General features: G+C 41.6%; 1 protein-coding gene across 4 annotated transcripts in view; it reads right to left on the bottom strand.

Moving 5' to 3' along the window:
* Nucleotides 1-23836, bottom strand: part of ADAMTS12 (ADAM metallopeptidase with thrombospondin type 1 motif 12) — a 394047-nt gene extending 370211 nt beyond the window's left edge. For all 4 annotated transcript variants that reach the window (XM_057540921.1, XM_057540922.1, XM_007192239.2 and 1 more), the window contains exons 1-2: nt 23408-23836; nt 7813-8174 (exon numbers count right to left, since the gene is read on the bottom strand). In XM_057540921.1, coding sequence (XP_057396904.1) covers nt 7813-8174; nt 23408-23534 — 489 coding nt within the window. In that variant the 5' untranslated portion in view covers nt 23535-23836. The remainder of the gene's footprint in view (nt 1-7812; nt 8175-23407) is intronic.
* Nucleotides 23837-24194: the final 358 nt, after the last annotated feature.

Raw genomic sequence — 24194 nt, forward strand, 5'->3', positions numbered from 1 at the left:
CACAGGCTGGGAGGGTCTACAGAAACTTGGAGCAGTATAAAGACTAAATACTGAAATAAGCACATCCATTCAACCACTATTTACTGAGTGTTTATTATGAAACATAGCTTAACATGTGCAAACAAGACAGGGTGAGAGGAAGAAAAGTTAAGCAAAAATGAGAAGAAAATATCAGGTATTGTAGGTTTTTTAAAAAATAAAATAGGCAATGCGATAGAATACCAGAGGAGTGTAGACTTTGTGTAGTCAGGGAAGACCACAAGCTGGGATCTGAAAGACAGAAGAAGAAGAAGGAGCAGGATATGTAGAAATCCGAGGGAAGAGTGTTCTAGGCAGAGGAAACCGTCCATGCAAAGACAATGAAGCCAGAGTGTGCCTGATACTTTGAAAAACAAAGAGACGGTCAGTGTGGCTAGAGGACTCTGCAGGAGGGCAACATGGTGGGAGAGGGGTGCAGGGACGTGGGCCCCCCAGATCAGAGGGAGCTTTGGAAGCCAGGGCAAGTTATTTGGATTTTCTTGAGGGAGGGAGGACCAAGCATCGTGGACTTAAAACCAGTAGAAGATTTTAAGCAGAAGAATGCACTGTTCTATAAATGTGTTTAGAAGTCCAGTCTTGTCACTCTGTGAGTAATGGCTTGTAGGGAGTTAAGGGAAGAAGCAGAGGAACCACTTGGGAGGTCAATGCAATGGTCCAGAGGAGAGAGAATGGTGACTAGGACTAGGGCACGGTTTCTCAGCCTTGGAACAATTGCCATTTTGGACCATATAATCCTTTGTTGTGGGGCTGTTCTGTGCATTATAGGAAGTTTAGTAGCATCCTTGGCCTCACTAGATGCCAGACACAATCCTCCCCTCCCCTAGTGGTGACAACCCAAAATGTCTCCAGACATTGCCAAATGTCACTTGGCGGGCACAACCAGCCCTGCTGAGAATTTCTGGACTAGGGGGTTAGCTGTGGAAGTGACAAGAGTGGTAAATTCTGAATATATTAATATTTTGAAGGAAGAGCTGATAGGACTTGTTGATAAGAATAGATACAGAGTGTGAGAAAAAAAGATGAGTCAATGATAGAATAATTCCATGTTTTGTTTTGTTTTTTTTTCCATGGGTTTTTGACCTGGGCAACAGGAAGAATGGAGTTACCATGTACAGCAATGGGGAAGAGTGTGGGAGCAGGGAATTGAGGGTGTTGCTTTGAACATGTTAAATTTGAGATTCCTGTTAGGCATGTGCAAATGGCAAATAGACAGTTGAAGTTCCAAGAAATGTCAGAGTTAGATATACAAATGTAGTAGTTAGTCACATACATATACATATACAGAGATAGAGATAGAGGATATAGATGATAGATAGACAGACAAATAATTAGATGATGAGATTGATAGATATAATGATGATAGATAGATAGATAGATAGATAGACAGATAGATTGCAAAAGGCATGTTGGAATGAAAACAGTCACTAAAAAGAATGTTCTTGCCACAACTTTCCAGATAGGTTGCACATTTAAAAGCTTATAAAAAGACAGTCAAATTAAAAGGGCACTGAAGTCCTTCAGACTGAAAAGAAATCATAGATCATACTACTGAGGCATAGAAACTTATGTTACACCAGGACACTCTTCTCCAAGCATGCCCTAAATCTATGAGCCAAATCTCACCTATGAATAAAATGTGGTCATCCACCAGCCCCCGTCTTTCCGTGATGGGGAGACAGTGAGGCTCAGCACAGAAGAAATTGCTATCATTCTATCAGACTAATTTAGAATCAGGAAACTTTCCAAAACAGAATATTTTAAGAATTAATATGACCAAACAAACCAGGGGAACAAAGTTGCAAAAACGGTTCACTATTTTTTTTTCCCAAATAAATTCTCTGACCCAGAGGGGAAAAAAAGGCAACTGTTGGAGTCTATTTAAGAGACTCATTCTCTACTCACACTAACTACCCTATGGGTGGGATAGGTCTGCTGCCCCACAAGGACAGCCCACCCAATGGGTGATATTATAAGGGTGATGGGCTGGAAGATTTCCTGTGAGAAATGCCATCAGAGTGGGATTTAGAATTCCTCCAAAGAAGGCTATATAACTCTCACCTTGCAAAAGAAGGAGGACCAAGCATCATGGACCTTTCAGTTCCACCAGTCAACCCAGATAGGTCTCATGGGCAGAATTGGAAGAGACCTACCATGTTCATGGATTGAAAGACTAACGTAGTAAATGTCAATTTCCCCAAATTAATATATAGATTTAATATAATTCTTGTCAAAAAAAAATCCCAGCCATTTTTTATAGTCAGATTATTCTAAAATGTATATGGAAAGGAAAAGAAGTTAGAATTACTAAAACAATTCTGAAAAAGAAGAATAAAATGGGAGCGATCAGTCTACTTGATTTCAATACTGATTTTAAAGCAATAGTAATGAAGCCATAGGAATGAAAATTCTATTGGTAGACTAGAACATAAAACTCAGAAATAGACTCACAGAAATATGTCCAACTGATTTTTGACAAGTGCAGAAGCAATTCAATAGAGGGAAGGTAGCCTTTTAAAATATGGTGCTAGAGCAATCAGACATCCATAGGCAAAAAAAAGAGAAGAAAAAGGAGGAAGGAAGGATGGAAGGGAGGGAGGGAGGGAGGAAGGGAGGAAGAAAGGGAATGAACCTTTACCTAAGTCTCACACTTTAAACAAAAGTTAACTCAAAATGATCATGAACTTAAATATAAAATGGAAACATAAGGAGAGGATGGAGGCAGGAGGGAAATGAGTGTGTCTAAAAGGACAACACGAGTGATTGTTTTGATGGTAATGTTGGGCATCTTGACTGTATCAATGTCAGATCCTGTCTATGATATTATATAGTAATTTTGCAAGATGTTACCACTGGGGGGGAAGGGGACCTCCCTGTATTGGTTCTTACAATGGCATATGAAACTACAACTATCTCAAGATAAAAAGTTTAACTCTAAAAAATCTAAAAATAACACCTTTTCAAAATTTTAATCCATAGTTGAGCGTGAAACAAGACAGGAAATCTCAATAGGCCCAAAGGGAAAGCGAAAGAGAGTTGAGTAGGAGTTGAAGTTGAATAACCCTGCTATTCAGATTAGGGGTCAGCCTTCAACTCCTCAGCAGGGCCTGGAATTGAGGCTAGGGTTTAGGATGGAGCCAAGAACTGTATTCACTTTAATAAAGACTGAGCTGAGAAATACTGTGCCTGACTGTGAGTAAAAATTAACAATATTTTTTTTACTGACTCAAGTATGCAGTCTAGATAGTGGGTGCCTAGCCCAAGCCCCTTGGTGGAAGTGGGGTACTCCATGAAGAGGCAGAACCCCAATCCTGTATCACACGTAAGTGTAGAGTCTAACACCTTGCACTATCCTCCTGGTCCAGAAATCTAAACTGAAATATGAACGGCAAACTAGCCTGCAACACAGCCTGTAGGGCCCTTGGTAACAGCAAATCCAGCACCACCCCAGGGTTCTCACAGGTAACAACTCCCACCGCGGATGAATTCCGAATCTAATTGATTAAAGAATACAGTTTCTCTATCAAAGAACATAGAATAAAACAAATCAACTAAACTGTTCAAAAGAAACAAATCCCATAACTTCAAAGTTTATAAAAATGTTGAGGGGAAAAGATGGTGAAAATGGTGAAGATGACAGAGGGAAAGTTGCTGAGCCAACTTTCAGACGGGGGCTGGCCCGGTCTGAAAGCAGCTTCCAAGAGGATGGGTACCAGAGCCGTGTGAGGGGATATTAACTGGAGGAAGGAGGTCATCCCACACCTTGTCATGGGTGACCTTTCTTGGGTCTTCAGTTTGTAACCATCTGAGTCTTCTCCAAGGGAGACTAGATGAACCTCAAATTATAGAAAACTCCAAGAGAACAGAGCCTCCAACATTAGGATGACCCCGTCTGAAGCAAAGAATATGCCAGCCCTGAGCCATACGAACAAGAAGCAAATGTCCTGATCCACACAAGAGGGTTTCCTGCCTCAGAAAGCCTTCCCCAATGCCACCTCTGTCCCTAGGAGTGCTGGGAGGCTTAGAGCCAGCATATCCTAAGCCTGCCATCCTGTGAATCTGAGTGTGGGGTCATCCCTGGGTGAAAAGGAAAATAAATATCCTGGAGATCAGGCCCCAGACAACTGGCCAGGAGAAATCAGACGCAAGTCCAACCACTACCTTTTGACTAGAACCACCCTTTTGACTAGAACCAGTGTAGATGCGCACTGTGAAATGATGGCACATGAGCAAATGAGCTTGAAGCCAGCCAGCTTGTGTGCTCACAAAAGAAACTCATTTGGCTTTTGGTGCCTTTTTTATAATCATCCATTAATTGTCCAATTATGTGTGAAAAGATCCAAAATAATCCCAGTGGACTGGTTCTCCTGGCAAAAAATCATTCAGTGATTTAGATCTAAAACTTTCCAGCATCTTGGCCACCACGTAAGTCTATTAGTTCACATTTGTTTCTTTGTGCTCCTGTGCTTAGCATGAATCTGAAATCTGAATCTGAAAATGCCCACATGGTGGATCTTGCAGCTCTCTGGGGCCATTAGAAATTGCAAAGTTCCCAGTATTCTATTCCCAAGCCTGGAATATTGTTAAACAGTATGCAATTTCCCTTGGAGAAAACAAGATGGAAGTAGGGAGAAATTGAGGGCAATGGTCCTCAACCCTGGCTGCACGCTAAAATCACCTGGGGTGAGCAGCTACTTTAGAGCAATATTGGCTAATACTGCTAATTAATACCCACTCACACTAATCCAGTGATTGGCAACACCTAATGCACATCAGAATCTCCTAGAGAGCTTTTAAAAATACTGATGCCTGGGCTCCACCCCCACTGACCAGTCAAATCAGAGCATCTGGAAGATGGGGTTGTGGCATGGGTACTTTTTTAAAGCTCTTTAGGTACTACTATACAGCACAGGGAATAACTATTCAGTAACTTGTAATAACCTATAATGAAAAATAATCTGAAATATATATATATAACTGAATCACTTTGCTGTACACCTGAAATTAACACAGTACTGTAAATCAACTATATTTCAATTAAAAAAAAAAAAAAGCTCCTTAGTTGATCTAATGTTCAGCCTGGGTTAAGAATGACTGCCCTAGTCCAGGCCTTCTCAGACTTTAGGGAGCATCAGAATCTCCTGAAGAGGTCATTAAATCAAAGGTTTCAAATAAAGCAGTTAACAGACACCAAAAGTAGATTTGAGGTTCCCGAGGAGGAGGGGAGATGGGAGGATTGGCGAGTGACTGCCAAGGGGTTTCTTTGGGGGCTAATGAGAATGTTCTAAAATTTATTGTGGTGATGGCTGCACAACCCTGTGAATATATTTAAAGCCATTGGATTGTACACTTTAAGTGGGTAAATTGTATGTATGTGAATTATATCTCAGTAAAGCTGTTAAAACACACTCACATAGGTTTCTGCCCACCCCCAGAGATTCTGATGCACTGGTTCTGAAGTGGAGCCCATGAATTTGCCTTTTTAATGAAATCCCAGGTGATGTTGATTCTGTGAGGTCACAGACCAAACTGCTCTAGGCCACAGAAAGGCAATGGCATTTAAACTGTCTAGGATTTTATGAGCATGATAACGGTTTATGAATGGTTAACGGTTAATGATTATATGTGGGTTCCCCCATCAGTGTTCTCTGGAGCAGTGTGGCTTTTGCATGTTTGTTTCGTGGATCACTTCACTCCTATGTGCCTGTCCTTCTAGAACAAGGGCTCTTTCTTCTGTTACCCTAGTCGTAGAGGATCAGGTGACACTGATGCTTCCAGGGTTGTCTCATAGAAATGAAAGCAGAAATTGCAAAGGGAAAACGTGATATGAACCCAGAGGAAACCCAGAGGATTAGGACCATGGAGCCAGGAGATATCCCCTGGTTCAACCAAGCACTGTATGAGGCCCTGGGAGAAGAAGAAAAGAATAGGGCATCTTTTTTTATTTTGTGTCATTTATGAAATGATAAATAGCTACATATGAAAATCTAGATTTACCAAAAAAAGGCAAAGCAAGACTTTCCACTTATCGTACAAAACGATTCATCCCCAGAGGTCCTTCAGAATATTGAACTTTCTTGGTACCTTTAAACTGATGTACAATGTTTTACATTAATTAAGGTGGTTAAGAATCCACCTGCCAACACAGGGGACACAGGTTCGAACCCTGGTCCAGGAAGATCCCACATGCCGCGGAGCAACTAAGCCAATGCGCCACAACTACTGAGCCTGTGCTCTAGAGCCCGCGAGCCACAACTACTGAGCCCACGTGCCACAACTACTGAAGCCCACACGCCTAGAGCCCGTGCTCCGCAACGAGAGAAGCCGCCGCAATGAGAAGCTCGTGCACCGCAATGAAGAGTAGCCCCTGCTCCCTGCAACTAGAGAAAGCCCGCGCGCAGCAACAAAGACCCAACGCAGACAAAAATAAACAAACAAATAAATAAATAAATAAATTTATTAAAAAAAAGACAGCCCAGGTACAGGTGCCAAGGCCGATACCCAAGTCTCTGCCATAACTGTCCCCAGGACTCCGCAGGCTTTCCGCCCGCAGTCAGTCCCTAAGTACCCTTGGTTAGTGCTGGTGCCTGCCTCCTACTCCAGCATGACAAAACCTCAACATAAGTCCTAGGCATTGTTCGCCATGCAGCTGCCAGTGGGGCTGTCACTGTTGTCACTGCTAGAAGTAAGGGGGAACAAAGGGACCACTTTTTTTTAAGGTTTAAATTTTGAAAAACAAGCTTGGTCACATTTTGAGATGCAGCACAGAACAGTTGAAAGACTCGGGCTCAAATTAACAACAGCACGGTAAAGATATTCAACATCTCCAAGCTGCATCATCTGTTAAAACATAGCTAAACTGGTGGCGGGGTGGGGGGACATCGTAGAGAGGACAATGTGCATAAATCACATAATAAGCCACACATTCCAGTGCCTGGCATATTAGAAATATAAATAATAATAATAGCAGCCAATATTCATTGAGTATCTATTATTTACTAAATACTCTTCTAAGATTTATATATATATGAATTCATTTAATTCTCACAGTACTCTATTACAGGGGTCAGCAAACTTTTTCTGCAAAGGCCAGATGGCAAATATCTGGGGCCTCGTGGCCCCATATGGTCCCTATCCTGACCACTCAGCTCTGCTGTTGTAGGTCAAAAGCAGCTGTAGACAATATAAACACATGGGCATATCTGTGTTTCAATAAAATTTTATTTATAAAAACAAGAGGTGGTCCAGATTTGGCCTGTGGGCTGTAGTTTGCCAACCCCTGCTCTGTGAGTTGGGTGCTATCACTATCTCCATTTTACAGAGGAGAAAACTGAGGCACAAAGGAATCAACTGACAGCCCAAGGGCCCACATGAAATCTGATTATAAGCTACCCACAGTCAACAATTAGATCATAGCAGCTGCTGCCATCGCCATCCCATCTGTAAGCCTCGCACTCAAAAGGGGCTGGCCAGCCAGTCAGTCACCAGCACGCTCAGAGCTGCCTCAGAAGTTGAAGACCCAACTCCGATCCCCTCCTCTTTTTGCCCTGATATTCCTGGTTGAAGTTCTTCCTGGACCCTCAATGTCCTTATTCCCCGTACCACCCAGACTGATTTTAATTTTATGCATTTTCTCCCCAGCCTGTTTGGAAGCCCGTACCATGCACATCACAAGTGCTCAATTCCTATGTGTTAAATGCATCTACGAACCCACTGGCAGTGGGTGTGCAGGCCACGACAGTCAGGGACTGAGGGCGGAGAGGTAAGGGGACTCACCAGTCCATGGCAGGCACTGAGGGCTGCAGTCCCAACCCTGGTGCCTTGCTGCAGAACTGTGCCCCTGAGATGGCAGGGGGGACCCGAGGAAGCCTCCATCTTCACATGGGAGAGGTTCCCATATCTCCTCTCCACGATGTGGCTTTTGGAAAGTAATCCCTGATTGACCGTCAAGTTAAAAAACAGGTCCTTCTCCTCATGGGAAATTCTATAGTACACCCGGTCCTCTGGGCCATCCAAATCTCTCTTCCTCCTGCTGCTGGTGACAGGATGGTGCAAGCCATAAGACAGAAAATGCCCGCTCGCATCGACTCGGACAGGAGCCACCACGTGGTATTCTGGCAGGGCCTTGACAAAATGCTCTGGAAAAAAAGGAGACGCAGAATAAGCCTAAGAGATCCCTGCTGAGTCTGTGGCAAGACAAATACACCTTGTTTGGAACTTAGATTTTACCCTGTTGATTGCAAAATCCCACTGTTGAAGTGTAGAGATCGTTTCCACCATACAAACACCATCAATATCAAATTCCCCGAACAACACAAATTTACCCGGGGCTCTCTCGTAGATGACAGGTGGCTGTCTGAGCTGACACCAAGACATAGCTCTGGATGTCAGATGTTTTACTGGAGACAAACTAAGACAAGAATTAATTCATGAGGAATATGGTTAGGAAAGGGGCAAGATTATTATGACAAACAGGAACATTTCAGGTCTCGAGTTCATTAATACAAATCACAGGGCTTCACTGTTTATTATAAGGAGCATAAATGCCTCTGGAATTTCCAGTTAAGTCACGCTGGAGGAAAAATGCAAAAGCACAGTGAACTCATCATGTACACTCTGACAAACCTTGCACGGTTACAGCACAAGTGTTCTGTAATGTATCAATGAGTACTTAAAAGAACTTGGGTGTTTCTTTTTTATTTTTATAAAATATACAACATAAAATGGTAAGGGAACGTATTAGGATCAGAGGCATGGGGTCAAAATATGAAAATTGCCACTTTAAAACTGCAAGACATGCACACTTCTTCCTTCCTTCCACACACGAGAACACAGACACCTTTCGACTTCCTCAAATTGAAATCCCCACCACTGCCTCTTCATTTTCCTGTTTGAGATTAACAAGGAATCTAACTAGTAAGGAGTAAGCATCAGGCTCTGGATTACAGACTACTTAAAGCAAACCATTAACCACTTACGCAGATAAACTAATCTTTTGCTTCAGGCAAAAAAAAAAAAAAAAAAAAAGAGGGAAGGAAAGAAAGAAGAAAACAAAAGGGGAAGGAGAGGGAGAAGAAGAGAGAGAAAGGGGGGAAAAATTCTACTTTTTTCTACTTTTCTATTTCCACCTCCCAGCTGTACCTCTTGCACTTTGTAACTTGTGTTACTTTGTTCAAGTTACCTCCCCAACTACAATGTCTTTCACACTCTCTATCAAAATCTTATGTTTAACATAATCTTATGCTTATTTTTTAAAGTCCCAACTCAAATTCTCCCTCTTCTTTTTCCTAATGTCCTTGCTTAAAATTCTTTCTCCCTCCCCTGAATCCCCATGTCCTTACTTTCTGTAGCTCCCAGAACAGCCCAATTTTACAAAGCCTTTTGTTTATTATATTATTTATAATAATATAGGACAAAGTGAGAGAGTGGCGTGTATATATATACACTACCAGATGTAAAATAGATAGCTAGTGGGAAGCAGCTGCATAGCACAGGGAGATCAGCTCGGTGCTTTGTGACCACCTAGAGGGGTGGGATAGGGAGGTTGTGAGGGAGACGCAAGAGGGAGGAGATATAGGGATATATGTATATATACAGATGATTCATTTTGTTATAAAGCAGAAACTAACACACCATTGTAAAGCAATTATACTCCAATAAAGATGCTAAAAAAAAAAAAGATATAGAATGGCTGAATGGATAGAAAAAGAATACTCATCTGTATGCTGCCTACCATAGACTCACCTCAGACATAAGGACACACAGGCTGATAGTGAATGGATGTAAACTGATGTTTCATGCAAAGGGAAACCAAAGAAAGCTGGTATAACTATATTTATATTGGACCAATAGACTTTAAAATAAAGACTCTAATAAAAGACAAAGAGGAGGATTACATGTTAATAGAGGGGTCAATCCAACATGTGGGGATTAAACAACATGCTACTGAACAACAAATGGATCAACAAAAAATAAATAAATAAACAAATAAATAAAGAGAAATTTAAAAATACCTTGAGACAAATAAAAATGGAAATACAATAAAACAAAAATCTACGGGATGCAGCAAACGCCATTCTAAGAAGGAAGTTTCTAGTAATACAGACCTACCTCAAGAAACAAGAAAAAATCTCAAATAAATAATCTAACTTTGCACCTAAAGAAACTAGAGAAAGAAGAACAAATGAAGCCCAAAGTTAGTAGAAGAAATAAAATAATAAAGATCAGAGAGGAGATAAATGAAATAGACTAAAAAGAGAATACAAAGAACAATTAAACTAAGAGCTAGTTCTTTGAAAAGACAAAAATGACAAACATTTTGCTAGACTTGCTAAGAGAAGAGTCAGAGCTCAAATAAAATTAGAAAAGAAAGAGGAGAAATTACAACTGATATCAAGGAAATACAAAGTAACATAAAAGACTATTATAAACAATTTAACAACAACAAATTGCACAACCTGGAAGAAGTGGATACATTCCTAGAAATACACAATCTTCTAAGACTGAATCATGAAGAAATTTTTTAAAATAATGATTGATTATTTAGAAGGAGGTTGAGTCAGAAAAAAATAAAACTCCCACCAAAAAAAAAAGTCCAGGTGAGTTCTACCAAACATTTAAAGAATTAATAGTTACACTTCTCAAACTATTTTAAAAAACTGAAGAAGAGGGAATGCTCTCAAACTCATTTTACAAATCCAGCATTACCCTAATACCAATCCTAGACCAAGAGACCACACACATTCATACACACACAAATTACATAGATGAACATAAATGCAAAAATCCTAAACAAAATATTAACAAGCTGAATTTAACAATACATTAAAAGGATCATACACCATGATCAAAGGGGATTTATTCCAGCAATGCAAGGATGGTCAACATCTGTAAATCCATCAACATGATACAGCACACTAACAAAATAAAAGATAAAAATCACATGCTTGTATTAATAGATGCAGAAAAAACATCTGACAAAATTCAACATCTGTTTATGATAAAAACTCAACAAAGTGGGTGTAGACTAAACATACCTCAATATAACCTAGGCCATATATGACATACTCAATGGTAAAAAGCTACAAGTTTTTCTTCTAAGATCAGGAACAAGAAAAGAATGCTCACTCATAGGACTTTCATTTGACATATTTTGGAGTTCCTAGCCAGAACAATTAGGCAGAGAAAATAAGCAAAATTTATCCAAACTGGAAAGGAAGAAGTTAAATTGTCACTATTTGTGGACCACATGATGCTATATATAGAAAATCTAAAGACTCCACCAAGTAAACTATTAGAACTAATAAAAAAGTTTCAGAAAAGTTTAAGGGTACAAAATCAATATACAAAATATGTTGTGTTTTATGCACTAAGAATGAACTATCAGAAATAGAAATTAAGAAAAAAATTTCATTTACAATTGCATCAAAAATAATAATATACCTAAGAATAAATTTAACTAAAGATATGAAAGACCTGTACACAGAAAACTGTAAGACACTGATGGAAGAAAATAGACACAAATAAATGGAAAGATATACCATGCTTATAAACTGGAAGAATTAATATTGTAAAAATGTCTATTAACCAAAGTAATCTACAGTTTCAATGAAATTCCCATCAAAATTCCAAGGGAATTTTTCACAGAAAGAAAAAAAAAAACAATCCTAAAATTTGTATGGAACCACAAAAGATCTCAAATAGACAAAGCAATCTGGAAAAAGAAGGACAAAGCTGGAGCCGTTACATTCTCAGGTTTCAAAGTATATTACAAAGTTAAAGTAATAAAAAAGTATGGCATTGGCATAAAAACAGACACATGGATCAGTGGAACAGAATAGAGGACCCCAAAATGAACCCATGCATATACACCCAATTAATTTACAACAAAGAGGAAAGAATATACAATAGGGAAAGGACAGTCTTCAATAATTGTGTTGGGAAAACTGGAGAGCCCCATGCAAAAAAAATGAAACTGGATCACTATCTTACACCATATGCAAAAATTAACTCAAAATGGATTAAAGACTTTAATTTAAAACCAAAAATTGTAAAACTCCTAGAAGAAAATTTGGCAGTAAGCTCCTTGACATCTCACTGGGCAATATTTCTTTGGCTCTGACACCAAAGATAATGACAAAGAAAGTAAAAATAAACAAATGGGACTACATCAAACTAAAAATCTCTGCACAGCAAAGGAAACCATCAACAAAATAAGAAGGTAACCTAATGAATGGGAGAAGCTATTTGAAAATTATATATCCAATGGTGGTTAATTATCCAAAATATATAAGAACTCATACAAATATGAGCTCAATAACAAATAAACTATCTGATTTTAAAATGGACAGATGATCTGAATAGACATCTTCCCACAGAAGACACACTGATGACCAACAGGCACATGAAAAGATGTTCAGTGTCACTAATCATCATGAAATGCATATCAAACTCACAATGATATACCACCTCACACCTGGTCAGAATGGCGTTTATCAAAAGAACAAGAAATAACAAGTGTTGGTGAGGTTGTAGAGAAAAAGGAACACTTGTACACTGTTAGAGGGGATGTAAATTGATGCAGCAACTAGGGAAAACAAAAAATTAAAAGTAGAAATACCATATGATTCAGCATTTCCACTTCTGGTCATTTATCTGAAGAAAACAAAAGCTCTAATCAAGAAGATATATGCACCTTGGGCTTCCCTGGTGGTGCAGTGGTTGAGAATCTGCCTGCCAATGCAGGGGACACGGGTTCGAGCCCTGGTCTGGGAAGATCCCACATGCCACAGAGCAACTGGGCCCGTGAGCCACAATTACTGAGCCTGTGAGTCTGGAGCCTGTGCTCCACAACAAGAGAGACCGCGATAGTGAGAAGCCCGCGCACCGCGATGAAGACTGGTCCCCGCTTGCCACAACTGGAGAGAGCCCTCGCACAGAAACGAAGACCCAACACAGCCATAAATAAGTAAATAAATTAATTAAATAAAAAAAAAAGATATATGCACCTTATGTTCATTGTGGCATTATTTACAATAGCCAAGATATGAAAAACAAAAAAAACTGTGTCAATCAGTAGATAAATGGATATGAAAGATATGGCATATATATATATATATATATATATATATATATATATATATACACACACACACACACACACACACACACACACACACAAAAGAATACTACTTAGCATTAAAAAAGAATATAATCTTGCCATTTGAGACACTAATGGACCTTGAGGATATTATGCTCAGTGAAATAAGCCAGACAGATAAAGGCAAATACTGTATGATTTCACTTATATGTGGAATCTAAATGGCACAACAACTGAAAAAACAGACATAAAACTGAATTCATAGATCTACTGAACAGATTGGTGGTTGCCGGATGGGAGGAGACTTGTGGGGTTGGGCAAAATGGGTGAAGGGGATCTAGAGCTATAAACTTCTCATTACAAAATAAATATGTCATAGGGACGTAATGTACACTATGGTTACTACAGTCAATAATACTCTATTGCAAATTTAAATGTTGCTCTCGTTATAAGAAAAACAATCTTTAACATTTTATGGTGACAAATGTTAACTAAACATTGTGGTGATAATTTTCACTTTATACAAATATTGAATCATTATGTTGTACACCTGAGTGGAATGTCATATGTCAATTATACCTCAATTAAAAAAAAATTTGCATAAGGTGGTACCATACTCTATCTAGTGTCTTGGTGAGGTGATAAAAGAGAAACAGACATGTGAAGTGCGTAATCACTAAAAGTCCTATCTTTTAAGGAAGGCTATTTGCTCTAAAATACTGGGGGTGGAGGTGGGAGTGATGGGGGATTATAGATGAAACAAAACTGGCCATAATTTGTAATTATTGAAGTATTGGGTAATGGGAGTTTATTATATTATTTTCTTTAGTGTACATTTGAAAATTTCTGTGATGAAAAGTTAAAAATAAATAAAGGCTTGTTTTGTTAACATAAAAAAAATGTGGGGGAAAACCACATGCCTAGGAATCAATGAAGCACAATATTTGTGATCACGTCTTGCTTCTGGTTGACACTGGGCCTGGAATCAGAGGACAGGCCAAGTTCTCGCTCTGCCACTCACCAGCAGTGGGACCTTGGGCTCATAACCTAACTTCTTAGCTTCTTCAAGTATAAAATGGAGATAATATCAGTTCTGTCTACCTTACACGGCTGTTTGGAGGAGCTAATGAAACAATGAGAGTGAGAAGGCTTTGCAAACTATGGTGCCAAATAAATGTACACGTTTAAAGGAAGAGGATTCCAAGTCTATAAGGCCTCTGAAGGCAGGTTCTAGGTGTGATTCACCTCTGTATCCTCCACCAGGTCTAGCTGCATCATTCATACGGTAGATGTAAAGATGACCATTTGTTGTTCCTATGGCTGCCTTGCATCTGAACGTCTTTACCACATTTGGGGAGTTCCTTATCATGAGTCTTGGGAACAGAGCCCACCTCCCAGCAGAGAAGATGCAAGTGCAGGAAGCACGTCCCTCACCAGTCTAGCAGCTCTGGAGCAACCCGTACACTCATGCTTCATTCATCAGAGGCACTGCCTAGACTTTGAATCCAGAAGCAGTGATACCAAGAAGCAGGGATTATGGTAGCGGCCCCGAGACGAAGGAGGAGCTGGGGCTCGCAAGCAGCACCCAGCATCCAGACCCAATGGATGAGCATCACAGGGTGGAGTGTCTAGGACACGGCAGAGGCAGTGGCAGCAAAGGCAGCCATATTCTGACCTTTGTTCCTCCTGCAAAGCATCCACACTTGGCTCTCAGCTCTCCCGGCATTTCTTCGAGCAATCCAGGATTGCTTTCATAAATTCTTCTTCTGGGCTTCCCTGGTGGCACAGTGGTTAAGAATCCGCCTGCCAATGCAGGGGACACGGGTTCAAGCCCTGGTCTGGGAAGATCCCACAGGCCGTGGAGCAACAAAGCCCATGCGCCACAACTACTGAGCCTGCACTCTAGAGCCCGTGAGCCACAACTACTGAGGCCCATGCACCTAGAGCCCATGCTCCGCAACAAGAGAAGCCACCGCAATGAGAAGCCCGCGTGCTGCAACAAAGAGTAGCCCCCGCTCGCCACAACTAGAGAAAGCCCGCGTGCGGTAACGAAGACCCAACTCAGCCAAAAATTAATTAATTAATTAATTAAATTTTTAAAAATAAAAATAAAATAAATTCTTCTGCTAAAATCTAAAATAGTAATAATAATAATAATATTGTCATATCTTTGTATGGTGACAGATGGTAACTAGACTCACCAGTGATCATTTTGAAATGTATAGAAATATTAAATCACTATGTTGTGTACCTGGAACTAACAGAGTGTTGTAGGTCAATTATACTTCAATAAAAGAAAGAAAGAGGGAAATATGAGACAGAGCACAGTTTTCACTCTTAGTTACTAACCAGTAGTCTCAATTTTTAAGAGACTATTGAAAGTCCAGACCCTTGTTTCTGACTGCAGCAACTAAGAGCAACAGAGCACAAAGCAACATGAACAAACCTTAAAAACAATGCTCAGTGAAAAATAAGAAACAAAACAAGTTAATACAGAGCCATTTACATTCATGGAAATTACACGTGAAAACAATAACACAGAGTTTGCCAGAACATACGTGAACAAAAAAATACACATGGAACCCATTAAAATGGTTTTCTATGCGGAGGAATGGGAGTGGAGAATGGGGACCAAAATGCATAAATAAGCAAAACAAGAAAGGTGTTTTGCACAAATTAATAATGCTAATGTACCACGCACTAGGAGTCAAATTGACTCAGGCCTCTGTACTGCCTGCTCCCCAAGGAATATCTGGACCTGGTTGGTATCAGAGCTTCACTGCCCTTCAGAGTTCAGACCTCAGGGGGGAATGCGCAGGTTGGCTGAGGCTGGATGTAGTCAGCTTCTCTAGTATTTCCCTCATGTTGTTCTTTTCTTCTATGACTTACAGTGATGTCTCTGGCTCTTCCAGGGTTGGAGCAGTGGGGAGCAGTAAGGGGCAGAAAAAGTCTTATTCAACTGAATACAGCCATTATCCTGCAATGGTACCCCCTGTACGTGGTCCTGTCCTGATGCTGACTCCTCTCAAGAGAAGATTTTATGACCCTTATAGCAGGGGTCCCCAACCCCCGGGCCACGGACCGGTGCTGGTCCGCGGCCCGTTAGGAACCAGGCTGCACAGCAGGAGGTGAGCAGGGGGGCCAGTGAGCAAAGGTTCATTGCCCGCTCCCCATCATTCCCCATTGCTCGCATTACCTCCTGAACCATCCCCCCATCACTCTCACTGCAGCTTGAACAAACACCCCCCAACCCGTCCATGGAAACATCGTCTTCCACGAAACCGGTCCCTGGTGCCAAAAAGGTTGGGGACCGCTGCCTTATGGGACCTGTCTCTGAAGATACATCTCAAAGAATTAAACATGATTTAAATATAAAATGAAAGACTAACTTGCCTAAACCCCAGCACTTATTGCCCAAAGAATAAAAGAGCAAATACATATACAGCTTTTGACCCAGTTGCTTTTGATCTAATGTGCTTTTAAGAGAGTCAGCATAAGCTGGCTGTATAATCATATAATAATTATAGTAACCATTTAATGAACACTTGCTACAATACTCCTCATTTAATACACACAACGACTCTGTGACACAGATTCAGTTACTATCCCCATTTCATAGAAAAAGAAACAGAATGTAAGAGAGGTCACAGAGCCAACATGCAATGTTACTTGGATTAAAATCTTGTGCTTCCTATTTCAAAATCATGTTCTTGGCCACTGCATTTTGTGTACATAAGCAGTTGCACTTGGCAGCGGGGATAGCAGAGGAGAGGTAATAGCACTGCCCCTGGGGATGATGATCTGACAAGAAAAGAACTGCATGACTTCTTTAAGAGGCCTCAAGTCACTCAGCAATAAATAGAGAAAATAACTGCCTCTTTATCGGGTGAAGTAATGGGAGATAAGACCAGTTTCACCACTTGATTTTACTGCAAAGGAAGCGGCTAAGCCACATCTGCCAATAGGTGTGGATGGAAACAGGAGGTCACTTACAGAGTGTGGCTTCCGTGGGTGGCCCAGCTGCACCTGCCTCATCTACACAATGGGCATAACAATAATAGTATTCCCCTCCTAGGGTGGTTGTGAGAATTCAATGTAGTAATATATGTAATAGATTTGGAACAGTGCTTGACAGATAACACTCACTCTCTAAACACTAGCTACTTACTCTTGGTATTAAAGATAGAAAATTGGGGGAGTTCCCTAGCGGTCCAGGGGTTAGGACTCTGCACTCTCACTGTCGAGGGTTCAATCCCTGGTCGGGGAACTAAGATTCCCGCAAGCCGCAAGGTGCAGCCAAAAATATATATAAATCAAGATAGAAACTTGGCTACTCGCGAACTCTGTGGGCTTAAATACATGTAAGCTCCAGGCGATGGGGAGAGGCTTGCACTCATCTTGACTTTCTCTCAGTAGGTGTTTAGTTTGGAAGATTAGCTAGCTATAATCCTGGCCAATAGAAAGCAGAGCTCAGAGGGGATATGACAGGGATGGAGAAATAAGATGTCAGGAAATAATAATAACTCCTAAATTTTACCATTTCTATGGTCAAGCATGGCATTTAGAGTATACCAACTTGGTCTTGGTCATCCTCACAATTATCTGGGATATTATTAACCAGTGTCCCTTGTCTTAGCCTTCATCCCCACCTCTGTAAAAAGACAATAAAGAGGAGTGAGGATTCCTGCTGTGGCAATCTGACCCCAGAGCCCACCCTCCTAACCTCTGCTCTCACTACTTCTCAAGGGTCAACCACTGAGAGCCAGACATCAAGGTAGGGTGTCAACAAGGCTGGGGCCGTTGTGGCTCACAGGTTCAGTAGTTGTGGCTCGTGGGCTCAGTAGTTGTGGCTCGCAGGCTCTAGAGCGCAGGCTCAGTATTTGTGGTGCACAGGCTTAGTTGCTCCACGGCATGTGGGATCTTCCCGGACCAGGGCTCAAACCCATGTCCCCTGCATTGGCAGGCGGATTCTTAACCAGTGTGCCACCAGGGAAGCCCTGTGAATGCTCTTCTTACATTAAGATCTGAAATCATTTCCTCCTTGCAGAAGTTATTTTTTGCAAATGGCATAAATACATGATTATGACATTGGTCTTGAAACGCACTGCAGTGCTCCCTCGGTTCCGTCCAAGTCCGCGCAGCCTGGAGCATGTCTCTAACATGAGGTGAAGTGCCGGCCCTCTCAACTTCATGGAGCTGTCAGCAGCAAAAGAGATCATGGAAGTGACTGGTGACTTGTAAGCAGTACAGGGCAAAACGAACCTGAGGGGATATCGTCAGCTATAGAGGAGAGGCCATGTGTTGTGTGCAAGATTAATACTTCCTATTGTTCTGATACTTGGTTGGGAGCCTTGTGGAGGTCATCACACAACTGTGTATGTCACCACTGAGCAATGTGGAAGGAATAGTGGGCAGAGATTGCCCAATCTACCTGTTTCTAGTCCCAGAAAGGATTGGATTTATTTCCATGGTCCTTCCTATATCTAAAATCCCGACTCTGCCTGCCCCTTAGAACTAGAAGGAACCTTAATAGTCATGGAGGTTCTGAGTTGGCCTCCTACTGCAGAACCCTGTGTGACTCCCTTGATGCCGTTGCTGGAATGGCAGTTAGTAGGTGCTCAGTAAATGCATGTTGACTGATGGACCAGTTGGGCCTCTCATTCCTCATCTGCAAAAATAAGGAGGATGGCAGACATGACATCTGAAAGTAATTTGAAAGTTTAAATGGTCAGAATTTGGATGCAATTCAAAAATGTTATCAGAGTGGAAATGGAATTCTAGGGAGATTGCTTAATTATGAAGCAGCAAGCAGGTCATGTGGAGGCAAAGCTCTGGTCATCCTATTGCCTGGAAGCCTTAAGGATTTCCTTCTCAATGCAAATCAAAACTACAATGAGGTACAACCTCACGCTGGTCAGAATGGCCATCATTAAAAAGTGTACAAATAACAAATCCTGGAGAGGGTGTGGAGAAAAAGGGAACCCTCCTACACTGTTGGTGGGAATGTAAATTGGTGCAGCCACTATGGAAAACAGTATGGAAGTTCCTCAAAAAACTAAAAATAGAGTTGCCATATGATCCAGCAATGCCACTCTTGGGCATATATCCAGATGAAACTCTAATTTGAAAAGATAATGCACCCCTATATTCATAGCAGCACTATTCACAATAGCCAAGACATGGAAACAACCTAAGTGTCCATCAACAGTTGAATGGATAAAGAAGATGTGTTATATATATACAATGGAATATTACTTAGCCATCAAAAAGAATGAAATAATGCCATTTGCAGCAATATGGATGGATCTAGAGATTATCACACTAAGTGATAAGTCAGAAAGACAAGTAAGTCAGAAAGACAAAGACAAGTACCATATGATATCACTTATATGTGGCATCTAAAATATGACACAAATGAACTTATCTACAAAACAGACACAGACTCACAGCCATAGAGCATAGACTTGTTGTTGCCAAAGGGTTGGGGGAGGGATGGGTTGGGAGTTTGGGATTAGCAGATGCAAACTCTTATGTAGAGAATGGATAAACAACAAGGTCCTACTGTATAGCACAGGGAACTGTATTCAGTATCCTGCCATAAACCATAATGGAAAAGAATATGAAAAAGAATGTATATATATGTATAACTGAATGAGTTTGCTATACAGCAGAAATTAACACAACATTGCAAATCAACTATACTTCAATAAAATTAAATTAAAAAAAAAGAATTTCCTTCTCTAACTAGCTTGCCCTCATTCTCATTCTCATTCTCTCACTTCTCTTGCTCTCTCTCTCTTAGTTCCACATGGAAATCTGCTCAGAAATTTCTCTTTTGCACCAAATGGGGATTACTTGTAAATCCACTGGTGAGTTGATTGAGAACAAATATTTTGGTGAAAAGACTTTTAAAAATCTGAATTTTTTTCTGGTTTAATTTTATTTATTTATTTATTTGAAGTTATTACAAAATAATGGCTATATTTCCCTGTGCTGTACAATACGCTCTTGTAGCTTATTTATTTTATACATAGTAATTTGTATCTCTTAGCCCGCTACCCTTATCTTAACCCTACCCCTTCTCTCCCCCACTGGTAACCACTAGTCCATTCTCTATAATTGTGAGTCTATTTCTGTTTTGTTATGTTCATTCGTTTTATTTTTTAGATCCCACATACAAGTGATATCATATAATATCTGTCTTTCTCTGACTTATTTCACTAAGCATAATACCCTCTAGGTCCATCCACATTGTTGCAAATGGCAGAATTTCATTCTTTTTTATGGCTGAGTAGTATTCCATTGTATATATATACCACATCTTTATCCATTCACCTGTTGGTGGACACTTAGGTTGCTTCCATACCTTGGCTGTTGTAAATAGTGCTGCTATGAACACTGGTGTGCATGTATCTTTTTGAATTAGTGTTTTCATTTTCTTCCAATATTTTCCCAGCAGCGGAATTCCTGGATCATATGGTAGTTCTATTTTTAGCTTTTTGAGGAACCTCCATACTGTTTTCCATAGTAGCTGTACAAATTTACATTACCATTAACAGTGTACAAAGGTTCCCTTTTCTCCACATCCTCACCAACATTTATTACTAGTTGACTTTTTGATGATAGCCATTCTGAAAGGTGTGAGGTGATATCTCATCGTGGTTTTGATCTGCATTTCTCTGATGATTATTGATGTTGAGCATCTTTTCATGTACCTGTTGCCCATATATATACCTTCTTTGGAAAAATGTATATTCAGGTCTTCCGCCCATTTTTTGATTGGGTTGTTTGGGTTTTTTGATATTGAGTTTTGTTTTTTGTTTTTTTTTAATTTTTTATTTATGTATTTATTTATTTATTTATGGCTGTGTTGGGTCTTCGTTTCTGTGCGAGGGCTTTCTCTAGTTGCAGTAATTGGGGGCCACTCTTCATCGTGGTGCGCGGGCCTCTCACTATCGTGGCCTCTCTTGTTGCGGAGCACAGGCTCCAGACGCGCAGGCTCAGCAATTGTGGCTCACGGACCTAGTCGCTCCGCGGCATGTGTGATCTTCCCAGACCAGGGCTCGAACCCATGTCCCCTGCACTGGCAGGCAGATTCTCAACCACTGCGCCACCAGGGAAGCCCTTGATATTGAGTTTTATACATATATATATGTGTATATATATATATATATTTTTTTTGGATCTTAACCCCTTATTGGTTATATCATTTACAAATATTTTCTCCCATTCAGTCGGTTGTCTTTTCATTTTGTTGATGGTTTCCTTTGCTGTGCAAAAGCTTTTAAGTTTAATCAGGTCCCATTTATTTACTTCTGCTTTTGTTTCTTTTGCCTTAGGAGACAGATCCAAAAAAATATTTCTACGTCTTATGTCAAAGAGTGTTCTGCCTATGTTCTCTTCTAGGATTTCAGTGGTTTCAGGTCTTACATTTAGGTCTTTAATTAAAATCTGAAAATTTTTTTGGAAATTATTTTTTAAATCTATATATCTGTGCATCACTAAAAAGCTCAGAGTACTGTACAGCTATTTTTCGGTATCAACTCCTCTCAGCCCATAACCCTAAAGGTGACCAGGAAAGACAACCATCTCTCACTTTCTAGAGAGGAGAAGGCAAGTCCCAGTGGTGTCTGTTCCACACTAAGCTGAATTCGCTTACAAAGATGCAGAGCAAGCAGAGCTGAGAACCAACCCAGGAGAATGTGTGTCTTTGAACCAAATCATCTCCAAATGCCCTGGGAAGTGCTTGCAGGCTTTGTTTGTGCTGCCAGCAAAAGAGAGACTTTTCACAAAAGGGCTGTTTTTCAAAGAACAACAAATGCTATTTTAAACTTGGGGGTGGGAGATCGTATCTGGACCGTTTACACAAGCGAGTGCTGGCTGACTGACATCTCACCCCAGTGTTTGCCTGTTACGGCTTCCCAGGAAAGCAAAGGGACCTGCTTCTGATGGCTCTGGAAGTGAGCAACAAATGAGGTCTCCAGCAGTATTTGAACTTTGCAACGTAGGCAGAAACCCTCAACAAGGTCAGGCTGGTGATGTTTGCCACCCAAGTGGTCTTAGGCATTAAAGGGGGTCAGGAAGCTATGGAAGCTTCCCGAGACTTGAGCGCTGTCAGCAGACACAGGACTTAATGGATGCTAACCCCATGCTGTCTGTGTGTCTGTGTCTGTGTGTGTGTGTGTGTGTGTGTGTGTGTGTGTGTTGTCCCTATTATTGTTCTAGGACAATGCTGCTTGATTGTAAGAAGCCAACCTCTGGAGTCTGGCTACCTGGGTTTTAAAACCTCACTCCACCATAGCTAAGCCCATAAACTTCCCAAGCTTCAGCTTCTATGGGTGTAAAGCAGGGATGGTAACAATGGTCCCTGCACCCCAGGCAACTGTTGTCAGTGGTCAAGAGGCTGACACACCAGAGCACCTTAGCGGTCCTGGCACATGGTACACGGTCCAGCCACGCAGGTCATTGCTGCTGCCATGACTGCTTCCCCTCAGAAGTCCAACGAACTCCCCACCTAACAGGAAAGTGTGTCTGACCCTTGCAAGTCCAATAAAAAAAACAGAGGCAACAATACTATCCTGCTCAGGATGTTAGGCTTTAAAAATGTATAATAATAACAACAACAATAATAATAATAACAAATTTTCCATCACAACTCCTCCAGTGCTTTCTATAGCATGAAATTCTGAAAGAGAAGCAGCCAGCTGTGACCAGCAAGACAGGACTGGGAAAGGTGCGCCCCTATGGTAGGAAATTTTCTCTAAAAGGTCTGTTATTTTTACAACACAGCCCTAAATCTTTCCAGGAAAACACAGTCAAGCTCACTCAGCAGGGGGGTGGAATCACATTTCCCCTTACCTCACCAGAAGTTTCAAACTAACTAAAAACATGGCAGTGACTGCCAGTGGCCGGTTGGAACTTTTTTTAAAAATATCATTTTCCGTTTTCAGAATCTGAAAAATAGGGATTGAAACAGTGCAGCATTCAGAAGAGACAAAAGAGACAGTTGGGGGGTGGTTCCTAGCTACCTCTAGAGTCTTCACTGCAGCATCCTTAGTGTAAAAGAGATGTGGATCCTCGCCTTTCGGTAAAAAGTAAGGAATCTACACCTTAAGCGCTGAAATGCAAGATGCTCCCAGCCCAGATTTCCTCGCAACTCAGCCAAACGGCTTTGCGGAGTTCAGCCGAGTGGGGGAAGGGAAAAGAGAGCAACCAACTTTGCACGCGTCTTACCCCTGAGGTTTTCAAAGGAAATAAAGAAAAGCCACTAACCTTGCCTCCTGTCCGGGAAGAGCACAGGGCCCGGCTGAGGTTGTCTCCCATAGCAAAGGGCCCCCAAGTTCAGGAGCTGAGCCACCACGGAGAGCTTTGCAAGCCAGCTCCTCTGTGCACATGGCATGATTCAGTTGTTGCGGAGAGAAAAGTCAACAAGGTTTAGCTCAAGAAATCAAGTCCTCGCCTGTGGCCGAGCAAGAAGATGCAGGGGTGCATGGTCCCGGAGTGGGGAGGGGGAAGCTGCAAGGTTGCCCACGATCTCCCTTTGCTCTTTTAAGCAGAAAGGGGCTAGTTACCTTTCCGTCCCCTCCCTCCTCCCGAAAGCGGAGTGATTCAGCTGACAGCGTCTGCTTTCCGTGGGGTGCGGAATGGGTCAGAGCGGGAGGGCGCAGCCCACCCCCGATCCCCACCCCTCTGCCTTGGGCGCCAGGCCTCCTCGCAGACAGCTCCGCGCATCTTGCTCCGGGACTCCCACCCCCGCGCTCCGCCGGCCCCGCCCAGAGCCCGGCCAAGCCGGCCAAATAGGGGAGCCCCGGGGAGAGTCACCCTGGGCAGGACTCCGAGTGAGAGGCCCCCCCAGGCCAGCCCCTCATACAGGCGGAAAATGTTGAGCTCAGGAATGGGGCAGAGAGGACCCCATTCCCTGACCCTCCTCAGCTCAGTGCTGCCCCCTTTCCAGCCTGTCCCAGTTCCCGAACTTTTCCTACTACTGCTCTACCAAGACTGCTCAGCAGGTCTCTGCGATTCTCTTCCAGGCCCGGCTAGGGCTTCCATTTGAGAAAGT

Source organism: Balaenoptera acutorostrata, chromosome 2 (assembly GCF_949987535.1).
Source record: "Balaenoptera acutorostrata chromosome 2, mBalAcu1.1, whole genome shotgun sequence".
Taxonomy (NCBI): domain Eukaryota; kingdom Metazoa; phylum Chordata; class Mammalia; order Artiodactyla; family Balaenopteridae; genus Balaenoptera; species Balaenoptera acutorostrata.